At 39.1% G+C, this 22,302-nt stretch overlaps 2 protein-coding genes across 2 annotated transcripts; both read right to left on the bottom strand.

Moving 5' to 3' along the window:
• Positions 1-760: 760 nt before the first annotated feature.
• On the bottom strand, positions 761-5,194 carry LOC311295631 (mast cell protease 1A-like; the record flags this gene model as incomplete). Its single annotated transcript, XM_084417098.1, has 10 exons — positions 761-825; positions 932-1,079; positions 1,164-1,418; positions 2,479-2,611; positions 3,005-3,155; positions 3,264-3,357; positions 4,137-4,157; positions 4,634-4,769; positions 4,871-5,021; positions 5,128-5,194. The coding sequence occupies 10 exons, from the start codon at positions 5,192-5,194 to the stop codon at positions 761-763; spliced, it is 1,221 nt and encodes a 406-aa protein (XP_084273224.1).
• Positions 5,195-13,147: 7,953 nt separating this feature from the next.
• LOC311295630 (granzyme G-like) lies at positions 13,148-18,095 on the bottom strand (the record flags this gene model as incomplete). Its single annotated transcript, XM_084417097.1, has 6 exons — positions 17,638-18,095; positions 17,356-17,506; positions 16,038-16,164; positions 15,602-15,859; positions 15,440-15,525; positions 13,148-13,277 (listed from the first exon to the last, which is right to left on the bottom strand). Exons 1-6 carry the CDS (start codon positions 17,699-17,701, stop codon positions 13,148-13,150), a joined length of 816 nt encoding a protein of 271 aa, XP_084273223.1. The 5' UTR covers positions 17,702-18,095.
• Between the last annotated feature and the right edge of the window lie 4,207 nt (positions 18,096-22,302).

Here is a 22,302-nt window from a genome sequence, read left to right as displayed (position 1 = left end):
GATGTGCAGTGTGAATCATAGCTGTGGCGAGCAGAATAGCAGTTTAGCGCCTCATTGTGCTTGTGGTATGTGCAAAATGTGTCACTGCCTTTTTACTACTCAAAGTACCAGGTCAGGCATTCCTTCACAGCAAACCACAGTTCTGCATTTCTTGGATGTTTCCAATATATATAATCAAATGCAAATAGTTATGTTAAAAAAATTTTTTCCCAGTTTAAAGGGATAATTCACCCAAACTATGATTGAACCCCAACCCCATTAACATTGTTCATTGTATGGAAAAAAGTGAGCAAGTAAATGATAACATTTTTTGGGTGAACTTTCCCTTTAATACAATAAATAACACATTTTAGGTTAATTTCCCTGAAAAATACAAACACTGTGGCTTTGTTAGTCAAAACATTGCTTAGCCTAATTGCTTTGAAAATCCTGACCAGCCTGACATAGCAACAGTTAAACCAATGGCGTGAGTTTGGGACGGGGCTGTTTGGCCAATGGCAGATGAGGAGACTGTTCTGAGAAACATGTGTGGAAACATGTGGTATTTTTAAATAATTTCCTCAGTTTTCTCAATGACAATTAATGCTAGTAGTAGACTCATAATAGGTGTGAGCTGACATGTAATTTTTGTAGGTGCTTCCAGTAAGAATAGATCTATTCTAATCTATGGTGATGACTCTCATTACTTTTGCACAGTCATCAGGTTTTCTATTTAAGATGTCTTTGCAAACTAGAGTTTCTCACAGGGTGTCTGACCACATCAGCCCCCCACAGGAAACCTGCTGAGAAGGGTCGAGACCATCTTTCCACTGAAAAGTGTCACATCTGATCAACATGTCAAATCATAAAATCTCCAAAAATCCACACATACAATCAAGAGAGTGTGTTGTTAGAAAATAAAATGTTTATTAATCAAGATTTTGCTTCACACCTCCAACAATACATTTTATCCAAGGCAGAAATTTGGAAATCTTGGTATAGACATTGGGTAATGTAGGTGAGTCACAGTTCTTTAGCTGATTGAATGAAACGACACCAACTGCAACTTTGTCGCACACCAAAGGTCCTCCAGAATCACCCTGAGAAGTGGAGAAATTTACAGCATGTGAATAAAATACTGAACTCCTACACTATTTATGATGTCTCCAGAATATACTTTGTACCTGACAAAATCCTCCTCCACGACCACCTGCGCACACCATCCTTGAGGGGAAATACGTTTCCTTCCAGGATTTCTGACATTCTTTTTTATCAATGATTTTGACACCAACCTCCAAAAGTTTATCACTTGGCGCACCATTGGTGGTTGTTTTCCCCCATCCTGCAACACTGCATTGGGCCTTGGCCTTGATGTCCTTATCTTTCTTTGGTATGGAGATCCAGTTGACTTTTTTGCTCTTTTTGACCTTTATATGCAGCTGCATCAAGTAATTCAATCATTAATGCTGATAATTTTCAAAATGAATATAAATGACAAATTTAACCTAATTATTTAAAAAAAAGGATAATGGGAATACTAGGTGCTAGTACTTTGTAATTGCTACATATACCAATAAGCCAAAACATTATGACCACCTGCCTAATATGCTGTTAGTCTTCCACGAGCTGCCAAAACAGCATCAAACCGCCAAGGCATGGACTCTACAAGAGTCCTGAAGGGGGTGTTCTGTGGTCTCTGGCACTAAGAAGTTAGTAGCAGATAGTCCTGGGATCACGTAGAGCCCTTTGAAGCTGCATTGAAACTGCAATTTGGACCTTCAAACCGTTGAACCCCATTGAAGTCCACTATATGGAGAAAAATCCTGGAATGTACTTTGTTGTCCTCGTGCATTGATGCGCCCATTCTTGGACCACTGTTGGTAAATTCTCACCACTGTTGACCGGGAGCAACCCACAAGCCTTCCGTTTCAGTCTCCTTGCATACAAATTTGACCCTTGTCAAAATGGCTCACATCTTTATTCCTGCCAATTTCTCCTGCATTCAACATGTTGATTACGAGAAATGATTGTTCACTTAATCAACCCAGACCTTGACATGTGACCTTGTTGGCAGATGATCAACATTTTTTGCTTCACCTGTGAGTGGTGATACTGTTTTGGCTCATCAGTGTATGTTTTTTTTTTTTTTTTTTTTGCATGAGGCTGCAGTTTTACACCAGTTATCCGATTATATCTCTAAGGCTTTTCTTATTTTTATTTTGTAATTTGAAAAAACAAACAAACATAAAATCAATGTTGTTTACAATCCCAATACAAACCACATCCATATGCGTATGTGGTTTGTCCTGTAAATTAGTTTTGAATTAGTTTGAAATTAGTTTTGAAACCAAATCAAATTTGTGTGCAATGTGAACAAAGCCTAAAGGGTTTAGGACATTCAGTATAGTTTTCTCTTCCTCGGAATTTTGTATAGCATATAGTTAAGGATAAAATAATTTTCTTGAAGTTTGCCGTGAAAAATCTAGCTGAGTCATTTACCTGAAGTAGCATGATGTCATTTAGCAGCCTCTTAGACTCATACCCAGGGTGGATGTGGTAGAACTTGACTTCCATGCGGCTAGTACCACGATTGAGATCATGAGCTCCAAACACGACTGTCAGCTTCTCTCCTCTGTCAAGATGAGGAAGAAAACATGCGTTTTAGTTGTAAATGAGGACTGCTCAAAACTGAGTTTTGCATTTTAGGCTTGACTTGCAGTATAACAATATGAATTTAGAACCATATTGTAATAGCATACTTTGTTATGATGCTTCCATTGCAAAGCCACAAATGTTTAGCTCAACTTTAGTTTGGTTTATGTTTAAGTATAAACACATTTTGGGTTCAAACTATAATTGGCAGACTCCCTTTAAGTCGTGCACCCACTCGGTTGGGTACAATCATAGTATGTTAGAATCTTGGTATCATATATATAGTAAGTAGTCACACCAAGTGAAGACCCTTTTGCAGCGGTCTGGGACTCTTTGACTCACAACAAACTTCTAACTGAACAAAAAAACTTACTGTGTAAAGCAGTGTGCAGCCGTCATGACAAACTGTTCAGACACAAGGAAGCCACCGCATATGTGTTTGTTATTTCTTTGAATGGAGACCATGTAGGGTCTTGAATGAGGTCTGGCCTCTGTGCCGTTCACTATACCTACATCCACAGATGCTGAGAGAGAAATTAGTTTAGGTTGGTTAGATTAGAAATAGATTTGACTAAATGTTCCTTCAGATTGACATAATGCAATAGAAATCTCTCTTTTTCTATCAGACTTACCTTGAAGGGTCAGATATGGTAGCAGGGTGACTAGCAAAAGCGCGGAGACGATCATGATGCTGTTCTGGGAAGGTTTATCTGGAGTGCTGAAGTTCTCTTCAGTGTTGATGATGGTATTTCATGTAAAGTGGTCTGCATGGTTTTGCCCCTTATAGTGCTCATACTTCCTCTTTCACAGCTTCATGTGGTTCTCACTTTGCAATGAAGTGGAAAAGATAGGTGTTATGTTTGCGTTCTTGATGGGAGTTGACTAATCTGCCACATGATGTAATCCAAGCCTAATATTTCTTGTAAATTCTGTTAGATGTGAGAAAACAGGTGTGAGCTTGAAAGACTTGCCAAACTTTTGCAGGAAGATATTACAACTCAAATCCTGGATTCTTTTTACTGTTTTTATTTGATATTTTATTTTGTCTGAAAAAATGTTTTATTCATAAAATAAAATAAAACATTATTTCATTTATTATTATTATTATGTTTTAGCTGAAGCAGAAAAAGTTCATGATACCATTCCTGTGTTGAAATAAAAAAAAATTCTGTAATAGCAACAGTTTTGGTGTTTCAGTTTTCCCCCATTCAATGAGATATGAGTCTACAGTCATGACTGGAAAGTGAGGGTGTGGTTGTGACAATGAGAACACTTTGACTATAACTGATGCTTGCCATGTGATATTTTAATAGGTTTATAGAAGAATTAAAGAAAAACAAATTCTTGCTTTTTTAGTTTCAATGAAGTCACTTAATATTTTCAATTTCTCTGCGGATCCATGGAAGATATGCTGCAATTTTGGTATAAACTTCAGGATGCTTAGGTGAATTACAGCGATCAGGGTCACCGAAAGATGTGACACCAACTGCAGTGTTTCCACAAACCAAAGGACCTCCTGAATCCCCCTGTTAAGAAACACAGATCAACACGTCACTAGTGAAACCAGTTCGTACATTACCATAAGTCTGTGAATAATTTTTTGAACATACAAGGCAGGATCCACCATGACCATGTGTGCACATCATCTTTGAGACTGAGAAGAACTTTCCCCATCTATAGCTACATTCTTTGTTATTCATTAAATACACGTTTGCCTCCATTAGACGATCACTCAGTTGGCCATTAGTCTTCAGTCTTCCCCAGCCGGCAACACTACAGAGAGTATCTGTTCCCACGTCTTCTCCTTTCTTTGGTAATGATATCAGTCTAACTTTGTTGTTTAGTTTGACTTTTTTCTGTAGCTGTAATTAAAAAATACAACCATTTTTAATAAACAATCTTTTAAGACTGAAGTTCGTTGGATTATACTGTTTTTGTACAGAAGTCCTGAAGGCTAAGTTTTTTTTTTTAATTGTTTTATTTAGGTATTACAGGATGTTACCTTCAAAAGCATGATGTCATTCTGCATAGGCCTGGATATATATTTTAGATGCGGAATGTAGGACTTCACTCCGATGTGTTCTGAACGATGTGTACCCAAGTCATGAGCACCAACCACAACCGTCAGAAGCATTTGTCTGTTTAAAAGGCATATTGGAAATGCGCATATGTCATAGAATATATTGTATGGTTGCACTGCAGTAACAGTAAAAGGAGATTTGAACTCATAAAGACTTACTTTTCCCAGCAATGTGCAGCAGTCAAGACAAACTCATCAGAAATGAGGAATCCACCGCAGTTATGTTGCCCATTTGTCTGTAGAGAAACCATGTAAGGTCTGGAGTGGGGTTTGGCTTCTGTGCCGTTCACTATACCCACATTCACATGAGCTGAGAGAGAGAGAGTGCTGTCAGTCAACTTATTCAGCACATATACAAATCAAACATTCTTTATGCAATACATAATCATAATATGCTGTTATATAGTCAATCTCACCAGTGAAGGTCAGGTGTGGCAGCAGAGAGGTCAACAGGAGCAGAGAGATGATGATGATGATGGTCATGATGAAGACGACGATCACTGAGCTCTCACTGGCTAAACACGGTATAAATATACTTTAATGGTGGGTGGAGTCACTAAGGGTGACCGTTACTCCACCTCCTTTTAAAAAGAAATAATGTAGTGTGAGCAACACAATGATAATAAAGTATTGTTATTGTTAATCCTTGCAGTCTCATATTGAAGCCAAAGATTCTTTGGGCGAGAAGAATTAATCATGTAAGCATATATTTTGGTACTTGTATATTTTGGTATGGAGACGAAACTGGCCATAGGGGTCTGTGCAGAGGACTTGTCTGGTTCTTGTAGTCTTTGCCAGGGGCGGCTTACGATAACCAGAGACCCCTGGGCTACAGCATTACAGACAAGAGGACAGAGCTTGCCATCGTCCCGGAAGTGGAGCCTCAGCGTGAATCTGACCAGGGGAGTGAGCCTGTGACACTAGCGGCCGAAGACTGGGTGAGGGACTTTAATGGGGACTTAATGGGGACCCCGTCACTACTAGATGCTTGCAGCCCTGCGCTGTCTCTAAAAAAAACATCCCCTTTGCTGCTGGGATCTTGTCGCCGTCCACCTGTCCCCAGTGCTTGTTGACATGTGGAGAATGTGCTGTTTTCAGCGTCGCGAATCTACTTTGTACTTCAAAAGGATGAGGGCTCGAATTGATTAGATAAAACAGACACATTAATGTTCGTACCACAGTGTATAAGTGCTGAGGAATCCTCAGGATTTGAAATTGAAATATGGTTATAGGTGCTTTGTTTCCGACATGTGCTGCAAGCAGTAAATCAATAACAACAGACTGGGTCAACTGACCAATTAGAGCAGAGTAGGCTCTTAGAAAGGCGGTTACTATAGTGACAATCTTCAAACAAATAATTTCAGACTCTTGGCACATAAAAAAAAAAGCCTATTTCCTACACTATTTAAGGTAGGGTAAGCAATTTCGGAGCAGCTAGCAATAGCAGGCTAGCTTTGAAAGCATGAAATCCCACCCTCCCTTCAGAGCGCTCTCCAAAGCCACACCTCCTTCAAAAACATGAAAGTTTGCAAAGCATCACGAGACGAGAGTACTCAAAGTACATAACACTGCAATAATAATGAACATAAACAACTTACAGAGCTCTTACTTGTACCACCTGACTGCTGTTCGGCGTTGATAGTGTTGACATAGAAACACATAAATCCAAGTCTGAGGACGTGAACTGCTCCGGGTAGAACGTCACTGGTTGCCATCTCGTAATTATGGTTAAGACATGGCGGGAACACAACATAAGCTCATTGTTTTGATTCAGGAGGAACTGCAAAAGGCGGCTGCTGTTTGTTTTTGACGCTCGGTAACTGTAGCTCAGTGACTACAACGCGCTGATGACGTGTCATGTCTGCGTGAGCAGGGTGCGCTGAGGTATGGATATACATATCGCCGCTGTCGGGCATAATCCTCGCATCTCCAAAACCATTCTTTTTCAGGAAATAAAAAAAAGCTATTAAACATTGTATCGTTAAAGTTGGTATTATACCTTATATTGCTATCATATACTGTTGTGTATCAACATTAACACAACATTTCCCCAAAATCATGTTTAATTGGAGATACAAGATTTATGACTTGGGGGCAGGGAGATTACGCTATCATTGATAAGAATGGTACGGACATAGACGTCGCTGCTGCCAGCAGTGTTCATCAAAGTCTGCGGTCACGTTGAGCCTTTTGACAATAGACAAGGCTTTAAGAGCTAATCAAAGCTAATGATTGTGGTAACATCCATCTTCCTTAACTCTATTTTAAACATTTAAGAGCTATGAGTGATGCAATACCAAAATAAAACGATAAACTGACTAGGCTGTCTAATAGGCGGAAATTAATCTGCACGCAAACAAAGTCGGCGGTCGCGTTAAGCCTTTTGACTAGAGAAAAGGCTTCAATAGTTAACCAAAGCTAACGACTGTGGTTACATACATCTTCCTAAACTCCATTTTAAAGGTTTAAGAGCTATAAGTGATGCAAAACAAAAAACGATGAGCTGACTAGGCTGTCTAATAGGCGGAAATTAGCCTAATCTGCATGCAAACTTACCTTCATGGCTCACGGGCTTCCTTCTGCACTGAATTATAACAGCTATCGATTTTTAACAAAACAGCCCTACTCAAATGTATCTAACCTAACTATTTTCACTTATTATTGTCTAAAAAACAGACAGAGTTATCCAAAGATAGGCTTACTTGGCGCCAGTAGACAGCCCTTTTTTCTCCCATAAATAAAAACCTTGCTACTTGGGGTATTTTACATGCACAGTGCCAACTTCGAGTCAGTAAAATAATAATAAAAATAATAATTTAACGGAGGGATCCAAAACATTTAATTCAATTCAAGTATTATATTAGATACATTTAAAAACTTCAATGCACAAGTATAATAAGCCTAGTAATAATAAGCCTAGTAATAAGTAAATATTTAAAATACATCAATAATCATTTAACACAGATAAAATCATAGTTAAGGCTTGCTTTACGTGTAGCTCGACAAGGATTTCTTAATTGTTGCGACTTTCAATCTTGATGAGACAAAATGCCAAGGAGGCTCCCACGGAGTGAAGAAGAGGTGGAGTTACAAGGATTCTCAGACAGTTGAAGTGTCCAATGGAGTTAAGAGTTTTGCGCTCAAGCTATTTTCAACACTTTAGATTGGTTAATAATTTGTAAAAAATAACAGACCCACGTGGGGACTGACCAATAGCATTGATTTGTGAAAAAATATGAAATTAAACAAATTTGGACATAGGCCCTATTGAGGTTTCCACCCAACAGCGACGATATGTTGATAGGCAGGTAGGACATTGTATCATTGTATTCGGACCGAATGCAATAATTGGACAAACATTTTTGATCCTGAGATTTTTACAGAAGATATATGTACATGTTTTAATAAGACCACTTCTATTATTGATTATTAGCAGGATGTGATGAGTTTCAACAGTATAACAAAAGTGTTTATAAAATTAATGGCCAACCCTACCTTTAAATGTTTGCTGTGTATAGCAACCAAAAATGACTAATAAATTACCAATGATTTTTAAGATTTTCTGCATTTTTCATTTCCCCCCATTTTAGAAATTAATTTAATCCCTTCCGTTATTTCTTACAGTAAGAAATTGCAATAGAAATTCAAACATAGTGTGTGTCAGTTTTGTGCCACAGTTTCCTGATCAGATACTATTTGAACAACTAAAAGTATTACAGTTTGTTACCCTCAAAAGCCTGATGTCATTCCAGTTATAATTGAATGTATAGTTTGGATGCTGGATGTAGGATGTCACTTCAATGTGATCTGAACTCTTGCTGTACCTTAACAACGACTGTCAGAATCTCATATCTGTTGAAAGAGGAAGTCATGATAGTCATTTATGTCATATGAAACACTGTGTGGTTGTACTGCATTCCTTTTGTCAGTCAAAAGTGATTTCTAAACAAGCTTTTACCCATCCCAGCAATGTGCAGCAGTCAAGACAAACTCATCAGAAATGAGGAATCCACCGCAGATATGTTCCCTGTTCTTCTGAAGAGAAACCATGTAAGGTCTGGAGTGGGATTTGGCTTCTGTGCCGTTCACTATACCAACAATCACATGAGCTGAAAGAGAGAGTGCTGTCAGACAACTTATTCAGCACATACACAAATAAAACATTCTTAAAAATCATCATAATATACTGAAATATAATCAATATTACCAGTGAAGGTCAGGTGTGGCAGCAGAGAGGCCAGCAGGAGCAGAGAGATGATGATGGTCATGATGAATTGCTCATTGCAAAACACTGTATAAATATACTGTAAAAGTGGGTGGAGTCACTGAGTTGCCCCCGATTCTTTTTTTCTTCTTGCAGTATGAGCAACACAGTGATGAAAAGATACTGTTCTTGTTATTCAGACTAAAGATGGTTTAGACGATAAGAATTAAGCATGTATGCATTTTGGTACTTTAATATTTTACACTTCATTATACATGGTATGCAGATTGTTACCCTTAAAAAAGCATAATATCATTCCTAAAAGGCTAAGATTTATAGGCAGGATATACAAGAACAATCCGATGCAGAGTTGCAAACCGATCTCTCCTTTGGTAATGTCACAATGACTGATTCCTGAAAGATGTAGGCCTAAGTCTTAATCAGCACATACAAATTAATATTCTTAAAAAAACTGCTTAACAACATCTCTAACTCTTGATTCTGATTGGCCGACACAATTCTAAGCTGCTGATTATTTTTTCTATAACTGCATGACTAAAGTAGTTCCTGGCAAGGCCTTGCGGCATTACAGTTCCATATCAGTTCACCAAATTATTTCATTTATTTCCAAGAGCTTTACAAGCTACTACAGCAAAAGAATCAAAAGCTGCAAAATTCACTGATCAAGCGAACAAACATGATAAACAACAGGATAAAATGTTTTATTATATAAACAGCACAATATGTCTTTCTTCAACAAACAGGGATGCACACAGACATTTTCTCTGTCTCACTTCAGGAGTGCAAGTGGACAAAGTGGTATGAGTGTGGGTGGATTTCTGTGAGTAAATCTTTTCTTTCTTCTCTTGCTGTGCTTTCTGCTTTGGTTTATTTTTTTCTCCTTTTGTTTTTGGACTGCGTGCTCAACATGTACTCCCTTCCCTTTGGTGTCACTTTTTTTGGTGTTACCTCTTTAGAATCTTTTTTCAACATGCAGAGTACTCTGTTGTGTTCAGTTCTTTGCCAACACTTTTACCAACACAAGGATCAATTGGGGTCCATCTTGAATTTAAAAGGAAATAATGTACTTGGACACAAAAATATGCATGGCATGTCACTGACCCTTGAGCTAATGAATCTCTATGTATTATACTATAGTTATTCCAGTTTTTGATAAGAGATGAGTCATACTCAGAGATGGACAAAGTAAACAACTTCATTATGTTAAAGTACAGATACTGTCCGATAAAGACCGATTTTTACTTAAGTAAAAGTACAGAAGTACTCATTTTTAAAAGAACTTAAGTATCAAAAGTAAAAAGTAAATATCAATGTATTGTTTTATTATTGTTGCATTGTTGTATGTAATACAAAATGTTTTTTTTTTAACACTCCTACCACCCCAACAAAAGAAGTACACATCTGTAGTGGAGTAAAAAGTACAATATTTGTCTTTCAAATGTAGTGAAATTAAAGTAAAAAGCTTCCAGAAAAAACAATACTCAAGTAAAGTAGATACTCAAAAAGTGTACTTAAGTACTCTAAAGCCTGCCCAATCGGTCCAAAGACAGTTTCCAATAAGCAGGTGAAGGTTTACTGCGTGTTACTGTCTTTTCCGCGTGGCAAAGTAATTTAATTCCAATTCAACTTTTATCTGACTCCATTTTATCACAACCTTGAATTTAGGTTAGATTGCCAATTGCTTATTGGTCATTTATATAATAGTTTGGCAATACATTTGATTATTCCATTTAACTCTTTACTTTATATTTTACTCTTTCATTAGGAATCTATGCGCTCAGAGAGTCTTGCGCCGGCCGTTCTTTTACGCGGATCTCACGATCATAAACTCGCCAGTCTGATCGATAATCAAAGGGTATGGCTAAAGCAGTTTAACAATGCCGCACGTGCTTGCTATTGTTCAAAAGTACCCATGTAGCCCCATACAGTCGCCCATATAACAACTTAGTTAAAGCCCAAACGATAACCAGAAGTTATGGCTATGTACATTAAGATAATGCCACTCCAAACCCTGCTATTACCTCAATAGTATTCTTATCTAGCCCCCTATTTGTAACTGCATAATAACTTAGTTAAAGTCAAGCAGTTAGTCAGGAATCTAGAATCCCACCAGATGTGCCCCACGCTTCATTTAAAGGATTCATAACCTGCAATTTTCACTTTTCCACGAGAAGCAATGTATGTTATGATCGACTAACGATTATACACTGGCCGGGAAGCCGATATTTAAAAGTGAAGCGTTTGTTTACCTCAGGGTAAATAAACCAGCGCGCGTGCACGCGCACTCAAATACGAGATTTTGATTTCAGCTCCCTCTTGACGTCATGAGGTAGTAGGATATACCATATATGGACACCGCAGCAGGAAGCAAGCCTGCCCTTCCCCTCTCCCCCTCATAGTCAGTTCAGTCGAGAAAGATGGAGAAACCGAGTGCACACCGGACTTGCTCTGTGGTTGATTGCCATAAAAAACATGTAAATTGTTATGATGATGAGGAAGGAGAACCCAGGCGCAGACAAAGTACACTAAACACGATTTATTATAGGCAAAAAGGGGAAAATAAAGCCCACAATGGGGTAAAACAAGACAAGACTGAGGATACTAACTAGACTATTAACTTGACAGAAGACTAGACACTAACTAACAGCAAATACACGAACAGGATCTTCACAGGACTCGTAACGAAGACAGGATACTCACAGGAATTATTTTGCAATGACTCACATGAAATAATAGCACAGGCAAGATTCACAGAGTAACATCACCACAGTATTCACAATGAACCGACACAGGACAGAAAACATGAGGGGATTAAAAAGGGAGAAACTAATCAGGAACAGGTGACACAGGTAAAGCAATAATCTAACCAGGGACACAGGTGAAACAATAATGACTAAACAAGGGGGCGGGGTTACATGACGAGACAACGCAAGCACATGGCCAAACAAATGGCCATGTGCTGCACATGAAACATGGGCCTGTCATGATCCTGCCTCAAGACCAGGGAAAATCAGAGACAAGAAGGCAGAATCATGACATAAATGTGTTTTATCTCCCAAAATCGGACGAAACTATCAGGGACCAGTGGATGAAATTCATTTTTAATGACGCTGTCCCAACAACCCTTTCAACTGGCGTATCGTTATGTGTGTGCGCTTTATTGTATATTATATAACTATGACAACATATCATTGTATTGATTTTTTATAGAATAGATAACGATACATAGATAAATAAAACAAACAGTCAAGTAATAATAAACATAAAGAAAAACAACACGTTACCTGTCTAAAGAAGAAAAATATTGAATGTCTAAATAACGTGAAACAAGGCAAAAACAGCACATGATAGTAAACGTCTCATCTCAATAACCACTGTAAGCTGATAAAATAAGTAGACTACATCTCCGTTAATGTAATCAACATTAAATAAAAGGTAAACCTATGTGGGAGAAAATAGCAACAAACGAAGGTAAACCTATGTGGGAGAAAATAGCAACAAACGTTTTAGCTCGTTACCGATGTTAATATATGTCTCAGTCAAAATGACATTCACCACTTGCGCCATGATGTCAGTTTGTAATGATGCTGAAGTTACCTGCGTGTCAACCCCCCCCCTTCCTTCAACCAATCAACGCGCTCCTCATTTGCATTATTAAAATGAGCGTCCACGACAGCCAAAACATCGCATTGATCTCGCGAGACAATAATGCCTTCAGAAATAAGGGTAAAAGTAGGTCTGTGTTTATTTTTTTTCCACTTTTCTTTTTTAGAAGGGCCTGAAAGACTATAATACAGCAGTAGGTATCCAATGTAATACTAGGTTATGACTCCTTTAAACTGGGATCTAGTAGCTATGTACTTAACCCTGAACGCAGATTTGCGGAAACATAAGACTTCACTTAAAGTATATTAAAATAGAAAACCTTATAAAAAATAGAATAAAAAATAGAATTTGTTTCTGTATTTTTTATCAAATAAATGCAGGCTTGATGCGCATTAGGGACTTCTTAAAAAAAAAGAAAAAAAAAGAAAAAAAAAAAGTAATCTGTGTGCACATTTTTGACCAGTAGTACTGTACTATTATACTATTGATGTATTTAAATGTATTTAAAAGTATTTAAAATGGGAGAGCATAATAAGAGAATAATTCAGTTCACTTGTCACTGAGTTTATGATATTAAATCAGTGAAGGACCTGTTGCTCGCCATGTTACAAGTTCACTCGCTCTTCTCTCAGACACACTGCTCGGCAGCAGCGGGAAAACGTAGTGGGCGTGGTCAACTTCAATCCAGGGTGACCAATAGAAAAGGGCCTTCCATCCTGGTTGGTAGACCGCCCACTGAGACACCCAAGCAAAAGATTTAGACCCACAAAAAAGATAGAAGAGAGCAAAATTTGTGCGTTTGTGATGAAAAGTGTTCAAAATGCACAAAGAAAAATAACTGGTACCACTGTGAAGATTTACATGCACTGCGAATCATTTTATCAACTTCTTTATTTTTTAGCCATAAGAAGACTTTTTTGCAATCTTTTATTTTTTTTTTATTACAAAATAATTAGTTTTACTGTTTACGCAGTATGTTTGATTGAATAAAAAAGACACAAAGGAAACTCCATACAAAATGATCAAAAATGTTAAAATAATAAAGTCACCATTTTGCGTGTTGTTGTCAGCCTAATTTTAATTTATAATTTATAATTATAATAATTAATTTTAATTCATTACATTTATATAGCGCTTTTCTCAGCACTCAAAGCACTTTACATAGAAGCGGGGGATCTCCTCAACCACCACCAATGTGCAGCATCCACTTGGATGATGCGACGGCAGCCATATTGTGCCAGAACGCCCACCACACACCAGCTTACTGGTGGAGAGGAGACAGTGATGAAGCCAATCAGTATATGAGGATGATTAGGAGGCCATGATGGACAGAGGCCAAGGGGCAAATTTGGCCAGGATGCCGGGGTTACACCCCTACTCTTTCGAAAGACATCCTGGGATTTTAATGACCACAGAGAGTCAGGACCTTGATTTTACGTCTCATCCGAAGGACGGTGCTCTTTGACAGTATAGTGTCCCCGTCACTATACTGGGGCATTAGGACCCACACAGACCACAGGGTGAGCGCCCCCTACTGGCCTCACTAACACCTCTTCCAGCAGCAACCTGGTTTTCTCAGGAGGTCTCCCATCCAGGTACTAACCAGGCTCAGCCCTGCTTAGCTTCAGTGGGCAACCAGTCTTGGGCTACAGGGTGACATGGCTGCTGGCCTACACTGGCCTACAGCCTACACTTCACATAGTAGGCCTGTAGGCCCGGGCTTCATCAAATGGTAAACAGTGTATCAATATAGACTAAATACAAGTGACTTGAATACTATACTAACCATTAATGCTACTTTTGGTGCTGGTTTTGTGCAGTGCTTTGTGGTCAATTAACATCCATTAGTTCAACGACGCAGATTCAGATAGCTTCTTAATGTAAATTCGTCTGTTAGCTACACTTCACATTGTCCAATGAAATTTTAACTTCTTGTTCCAGATGACGATTGGTTGGTGTATTATATGTGTGTATTACATGACAAACAGGCTTCAATTAATTATTTCATATTTTAAAACATGTTATATGTGGATTTTTTAATTGAATCGACACACAACCTTTTATTTAAAAAAAAGTAAATAAAAAAAACTGGTTTATTTTTTTCCTGCCGTCAAACCATATGCTCACTAAAAGAACCATATTTGGCTCGAGAGCATCGGTTCCTGAGCAGACTGTGGGATACTTACGTTTACACTAGTGCATTTTCATTTTAAAACGCATAACTTTTGCTACGGTTATGCCTAGCTGCCGTCCACACACTACTCCAGAGTTTTAGACCCTCGAAAACAGACGGAGACTGACCCCGTCAGTCAAGACCGAAGCAAGCAAGACGGCTCAGACTAAATACTTGACGCAACCCATAGCAACACGTTAAAAAATAAACGTGAATTTAAGCTACTTTAGTTTTGTAAATCATGTTAATTATAATCAAATGCATTTTGTTTTATTGACCACAATATTATCATTGATATTTGTTTGAGACAGGCACTTTTGATTAATTTTGAAATAGGGCAAAGCTCGAGCACCCAAAGATTTCAATTATACACGTCATCCTTCAACTGCCTTTCGTTCAGATTATTGGTTCAAAATAGCAGCGTAAGCTTCCAGCCTTACAGTACAGTAGCCTACTCAAGTAAATGTACTTTGTTACTGTCCACCTCTGGTCGTACTTGCTAATGTGAAATGCTTTGTCCCCCACTTGTAATGGTTGTGAAAATGAAGACACTTTGACTGATTGATGCTTACAATGTGATACTTTTAATGATAAAAGTTGTGTTTTTGGAGGAATTCAGTAAAAACTTTTCCTTTTTTACTTTCAATAAAGTACCTTAACATTTCTCATGTTTTTATGTATCCATGGAAGAAATGGTGAAATCTTAGTATACACATTAGGATACTTGGGTAAATTACATTGACGATGGTCACCGAAAGATGTGACACCAACTGCAGTGTTTTCACAAACCAAAGGACCTCCTGAATCCCCCTGTTAAGAAACACAGATCAACACGTCACTAAAATGCGATATCACAATTAAAACTCACTTGAAAATTATTACATACTTTGCAGGATCCACCGTGGCCATATGCACACATCATCTGTGACTCTGAGTATTTCCGTTTTTTCCCCCATTTTTTTTTACATGTTGCGTTATCCATTATCTTCACTTTGGCCTCCATTAGACGATCACTCTTTGGACAGTTCATTGCCAGACATCCCCAGCCCGCAACACTACAATCAGGATCTTTTTTGTCGATGGATTCTTTCTTTGGTAATGATATCCAATCTACATGTTTGCTTGGTTTGAGTTTTCTCTCTAGCTGAAATTCAAAAGCATTCATTATTAATGAACAGATTTAATAATCTTCCATAAGATTAAACCACAGTTTAGTATGTTTTCTCAGTTAATGTACAGAAGTCCTGAATGTGAATTTTTATTTTTTTATTTTATTGTTTGATTATGTTTTTTCTGCAACTGGAACAAGTGTAGATATTTACCTGCAAAAGCATAATGTCATTCTTAATGTCCAGATGCTTGATGTAGGACTTTACTCCGACGCGGTCTGAACCCTCATTCTCATTTTTTAGGTTATGTGCGCCAACCACAGCTGTCAGGATTTCATTTCTTTTGAAAGAAAGTAGTATTATTTCTCACAGTTTTATGCATTCTTTTATTAAAAAATATTGAGCATACTGGTTTGATAAACAAAGTCTGTAAACTATTATACTACTGTCATTTCATATAAAAAGAAAACTTCACTGTAGCGTCTGGACGAAATCACGATGACTTATTCATTCTAAGCTTCAGAAAGCTTTTAACCTCTGAGAGATGCACCAATACATACACAAACATTCTTTCCATTTAACTCATAATATAAGTCATTCCAAAATGTATATGATATATTCCTGTGTGTATGTATGTTTCCCATCTCATATTACTTCTGTATCTTCCAGACATATCTTTCTTGGTGCCGAATTAAACCTCTCGGTTTGCCTTAGCTATATATATATATACCGGCGACGCGCTCTCTTGAAGAACTGAAAGAACGCTTCAAACTCCCGGACCCAGCGAGCATCATCACACACACACACACATGCATTCTTGCTCAGCACCAAAGATCCATGCCAGTATTATTTCTATCGAGATTTAGATGCGTTTAAGATTGTTTGCCCCTGCTTTAAGGTGATTTAATTCTTTGCTGCTGTTAACTGTTTGTGATATTTGCCATTCTGTGATCTGCTCTCTCTTTCTTTCTTTCTTTACTTTTCATTATTCTGTTTATATGTATTCTTTGTTTAAGTACAGTCTTATGTATTTGTGGTTTAATTTATTAAAACCCATTTTACGCTTGATTGCTTCTGACTCCTGCTCACCTAACAAAGTCTCTTAAATGTGAGACCTTAAGCTACAAGCTTTTATATTGTTGAGTACTTTATAGTAATCTAATAGAACAGGAAAGTTAGTCTTCATGACCAGAAGAATAACCTTTATTGAGAGTTGATAAGAAGATCATACTGTCGGTTCGGTGGACGAACAGATTATTCGACGTGAAATTACTTCTGTTAAAGGTTATTCTGAAAATTGATTTATTCTAGCCTATCTGTATATTCATAACTGATTATAATTTGTTGTAATTAATTATCCATATATATATAGAAATACATGGGCTATGTATCCCAATTTTGGGCGATTTAAAATATGTAGGTAATAATTGATCATAACCAGTATGATTACTTATTAATTACATATTGCTTTTTTTGAGCAATTATTGCAATTTTTGATCATTATTCCATTCAGACTAAACAAAAGTCTTACTTATTTTGGCAATGTGCAGCAGTCAAGACAAACTGATCAGAAATGAGGAATCCACCGCAGTTATGTCGCCCATTTGTCTGGAGAGAAACCATGTAAGGTCTGGAGTGAGGTTTGGCTTCATTGCCGTTCACTATACCCACATTCACATGAGCTGAGAGAGAGAGAGAGAGATAGTGCTGTTAGTTGACATATTCACCAGACAAGGAACATGAGGCATCAGCAAAAGAGACCATACTGACATTGAATTAGTGATGAATCAATATTCAGTTCGGTTGGTCTCACCAGTGAAGGTCAGGTGTGGCAGCAGAGAGGCCAGCAGGAGCAGAGAGATGATGATGATGGTCATGATGAAGAAGACGATCAGTGAGCTCTCATGATAAAACACTGTATAAATATAAGGGTGGGTGGAGACATTGAGCTGCCCACAAGTCTTTTTTTTTCTTCAGTTTGATAAGTGAATATTGTTTTTGTTAATCTTTTTTATCTCATTTTCAGGTCATAGAGGGTTTGGCCGAGATCTAGAAGTACTAAGCAGGTCAGCATACATCTTGTTCCTTGAATATTTTACAATTCATAACCTTAAACATCAATATAAATTGATGGAAAACCACCACAATAACCCAGGTGGTGAGGAAAGAGAGGGAGATAGAGACCCTTTTCACAGACTGATGAAAACGTGTTTCCACAGTTATCGACATCGCAAATCTAGTAAAGTTTTACTTTTTTTTATTGAATTACACTGTACTGTGTGTTACATTACCTCGGCAGTAAAAACAAAAACAAAAACAACTGCTGTGAGGGTGTTTCTAATGCAACGGCTGAGGGAGTGACAGCAAATTCCACATCATTCTCTCAATATTTTTCCAGTCTTTTGAAAAGTCGCAGAAACGTTATCATGGATTTTTTTATTACGCTAATGGAGCAAATGGGAATATATTTGCTGTTGTCTCCCATTGACCCTTATAGAAGTTTATCCGACTATGATGACTTCTGCTTCTGAGAACACTGGAAAAAGGCTCCATTTAGAAGTCAGATTTTGAAAGTTGGGGATGTTGACCTCTGGTGTTGAGTTGAGGGAATTGCAGAGGTAGATGAAGTACATGGCATTGGGTGACTTGTTCCAAAGAATATTCAGTTGAAATTAAATAAACTATTTATACACTTCAGCTTTATAAGATCTGAAACTTTGTAAACAGAACGAAAGACTCAGAGGTGAGAAAGACACCCAAAGCCTGTTCCTCATTCCTTTTAAATGTAATGTCTGAATTGTGTTTTTAATTGTTAAGGTGCAGACACATTTACCATTCTTCAGTGAATTTTTGCTGGCGAAATCCGAACCTTTCAAGAGGAATTGATCCAATCGAGAATTCTGCACAAATTCACCAAGTTAAACGAAAACAGAAAGCTGCTTGGTTTGAAAGTGACTTGTGTGAGCTGTGCAACAGTACATACGACAGATACTGACAATAGACAATGGACCTTTTTGTCAGAAAAAACTTTAAACTGTAACCATTTTCACATACAGTGACCCAAAAGCAGACACTTACCCTACACTTAAAATGCATGGATGTCTTTACATCATATTACAAAATATCAAACCCAGCAGCATTTATTTGAAATAATTCACTAAAAGGAGTTTTTAATGATAATACTATGTAAAAAAAAATATATGTTTGGACATATGTTTTCTCATTTTTAAATATTACACCAGAAAGTTAGGTACATTTTTAGAAAAGCCATCATTGCAAATGCTACTTGGTGTGATATTTTGCCTCTAATGCAGCATGTTCCTGGAGATGTTCATCTGGAATTTCCACTTTACTTTTCCTCCCAGAACTGCTTCCATCATCATCAAGTCTTTGAATTGTGACACCAACTGCAACTTTGTTGCACACAAAAGGACCTCCAGAATCACCCTGAGAAGTGGAGAAAGTTACAGGCTGTGAATAAAATTGAACTGCTACACTATTTATGATGTCTCCAGAATATACTTTGTACCTGAAAATAATCCTCCATGACCCCCTGCGCACACCATCCTTGATGTCCTTATCTTTCTCTGGTATGGAGATCCATTTTAAAGAGACCTTTACATGTAGCTAGCAAGTAATTCAATCCTTAATGCTGAGAAATCTCATAATGAATATAAACCGGATGATAAACTTTATTGTATTGATAAATAATTTTACTTTGTAGAATAACCTGACTACTACATAGACATGCTACTATGACTACATAAGACTGTAGTTTTACTCCAGTTCTACGATCAGATCTTTTAGGATTTGTTCAGACAAAACTCTTATTCTCGGCAAATCTGTATCTTCTGTATCTTCTTCAAATCTTTTTTTGTAATTTGAACCCCTCAAAAAACATACAAATTACATTTCTCTGCAAAATTGTAGATACACCAGATATCAGACATAAGTGTCTGAATGAATGCATTCCATCCCTTGCAAAATGAACATTCAGTCCTATAAATCAGATTTGAAACCGAATTGGATTTGTGAGCAATGTGAACAATAGCGGATTAGGACATTCAGGATATGTTTCTCTTTCTCATTTTTTTTTTTATTTTTATATGGTTAAGAACACAATAGTTCCCTTTCAAGGGAACTCCCGTTGCGTCGAGAATGACGCTATGGGGAACGCTTTGCGTGATGACTTCTTGAAGCACATGTAAAATCAGTCCAATGGTGTGGCGGAACGTCAGAGGCGGGTGACGTCACCTACCAGGAAACTATAAAAGCCGGCCCGAAACAGAAAACGAAAGCTTTCTGAGTCTTCAGTTGCGCTCTGTGTTGAATCTGTCCCTGTTATTTGGTGTTGTCTGTCTATATATATATATATATTTATTCAGATATGGCGAGCAAGCAGCAGTATCGAGTGTGTGTCCATCCCTGCCCGCGTTATTTAACGGGAGGTGACACACACACTCTTTGTGTTGTTTGTTTGGGAGAGGAGCATGCCCAGTCAGCACTCGAGGGTGGTGACTGTGTGCATTGCTGTGCGCTTCCATTGCGTATGCTCCGATCCCGGTTGGCACGGTTCAATCCCGATCACGTTCCCCAGGGCTCTGGTCCCGCTGCTGCCGAGGCACAGCGTCGATCTCAGACCTGGGGTTCGCAAATGGATCTATCAGTGGATGTTGAGACGGGCTCTGCCTTATCTCAGCAACCTTCTGATAGATCCAGTGCCTCTCATCAGGGTGTGGAAGCACGCGCTGCGGTTTCTTCCCCCCCGATGGAGGCACCAATACTGCAATTGTCCAGCTCTGAGGAGTTGGACGTTGTTAGTGTTGAAGCTGAGTCTGAGGATTCGCCACCTCAGTCTCACGCTTTTGAGGAATTGCTCGATGTTTTCACGAGAGCAGTTCACAGATTATCTATTGAGTGGCCAGAGGATAGGCAGGACGTTCGTTCGAAAAGTAAGCTCGACGAACGCTTCCTGCCATCTCGTGCACAGCCTCAGCGCAGGAGTCTTCCGTTTTTCCCCGATCTCCACACCGAGGTGTCGAGATCGTGGGGAAAACCTATGTCATATAGAGTTTACACACCACAAACCTCACATTACTCTTCCATCCACAAATATAAAGAGTATGGTTATGGGGAGATGCCGAAGGTGGAAGAGACGCTTGCGGGCTATCTCTCTCCAGCAACGGCATCTTCCCTGAAGGCTCCTACACTCCCCACTAAACCAGTTAAATTTACTTCCTCCCTGATTCATAAGTCGTATGCAGCCGCTGGTCAAGCTGCAGCGTGTCTGCATACGATGTCCCTTATGCAAGCCTATCAGGCGGAATTACTGGGTGATTTAGAGGAGGGCGGGGGTATTGGTCCTGACACAGTAGCCGAACTGCGTAGGGCCACAGATTTGTCTCTCAGGGCCACCAAGGAGACCGCTAAATCAATCGGGCGGTCTATGGCAGCCCTGGTGGCCACTGAGAGGCATCTGTGGCTCAATCTGAGTGACATCAAAGATAGAGAGAAACATGTTCTATTAGATGCTCCGGTTTCTACTGTTGGGCTATTTGGAGATGCAGTGAACAGTGCGGTAGCTAAATCAAAAGAAGCTTCAAAACAGGCTGCTGCACTCCAGAAACTTCTCCCCCGCCGTTCTTTCATTGAGGCTGCTGAGCGGGAGCAGCCTCACTCCTCTAAAAAGAGCGCTGATCATCGTGCCACTCAAAAACAGAGTGTGTCCTCCCGTGCTCCCCCACAAAAATCACGGGGACACGGAGGGCGCGCTCAAACCCAGCAGTCTTCGAGGGGTAAGACGGATCTGCGGACCGTCATTACTGCCAGGAAGGCTGCTGGGAAAAAGTCCTGACGTTCGAGGGCTCAGGACAAATGAGGGTAGTCCCCCCCGAAGCAGAGCGGTTAACACCTCTTTTTACGGTGCCCGTCTCTCTTCGGTACCCTCAGGGGACCGTTCTGCCAACCCTGCCGCCTCCGGTGTTACAGGGCGCAGCGGTCTCCGGCGAGCACATATCTCAAGGACCACCCGGAAACGTAGTGGCCTCGGGATGCCCGCCCCCTCTGAGGAGGGTGTTAGAGCAGTCTGTTCGGTCGTTCCCTGCCGGTGCGCCGTTACAGGGCGACGAATTGACTACTCAACAACAACAAAATCCAGAAACCAGTCTCGAGAGGCTGGTACCTCTAGTAGAATCTTTGACAGCGTGGAAGCTACTGTCAAATGTTTCTCGTTGGGTCCTGCAGACCGTGGAAAAAGGGTATCAGATTCAATTCAAAAAACGCCCACCTCGGTTTATGGGGGTCCTGCCCACAGTGGTAGGCCCCGAGCAGGTTCTGGTTATGGAACAGGAAGTAAACACTCTGTTAGAGAAAGGGGCCATAGAATATGTACCTCCCTCCAACAGGGAAACCGGGTTTTACAGCCGTTATTTCATAGTTCCGAAAAAGGACGGGGGATTGCGTCCCATTTTAGATCTTC

The sequence above is a fragment of the Rutilus rutilus genome (genome assembly GCF_951802725.1).
Source record: "Rutilus rutilus genome assembly, chromosome: 8".
NCBI lineage: Eukaryota > Metazoa > Chordata > Actinopteri > Cypriniformes > Leuciscidae > Rutilus > Rutilus rutilus.
Note: the sequence above shows the minus strand (reverse complement) of the source record. Positions and strands in the feature narration are given on the sequence as shown.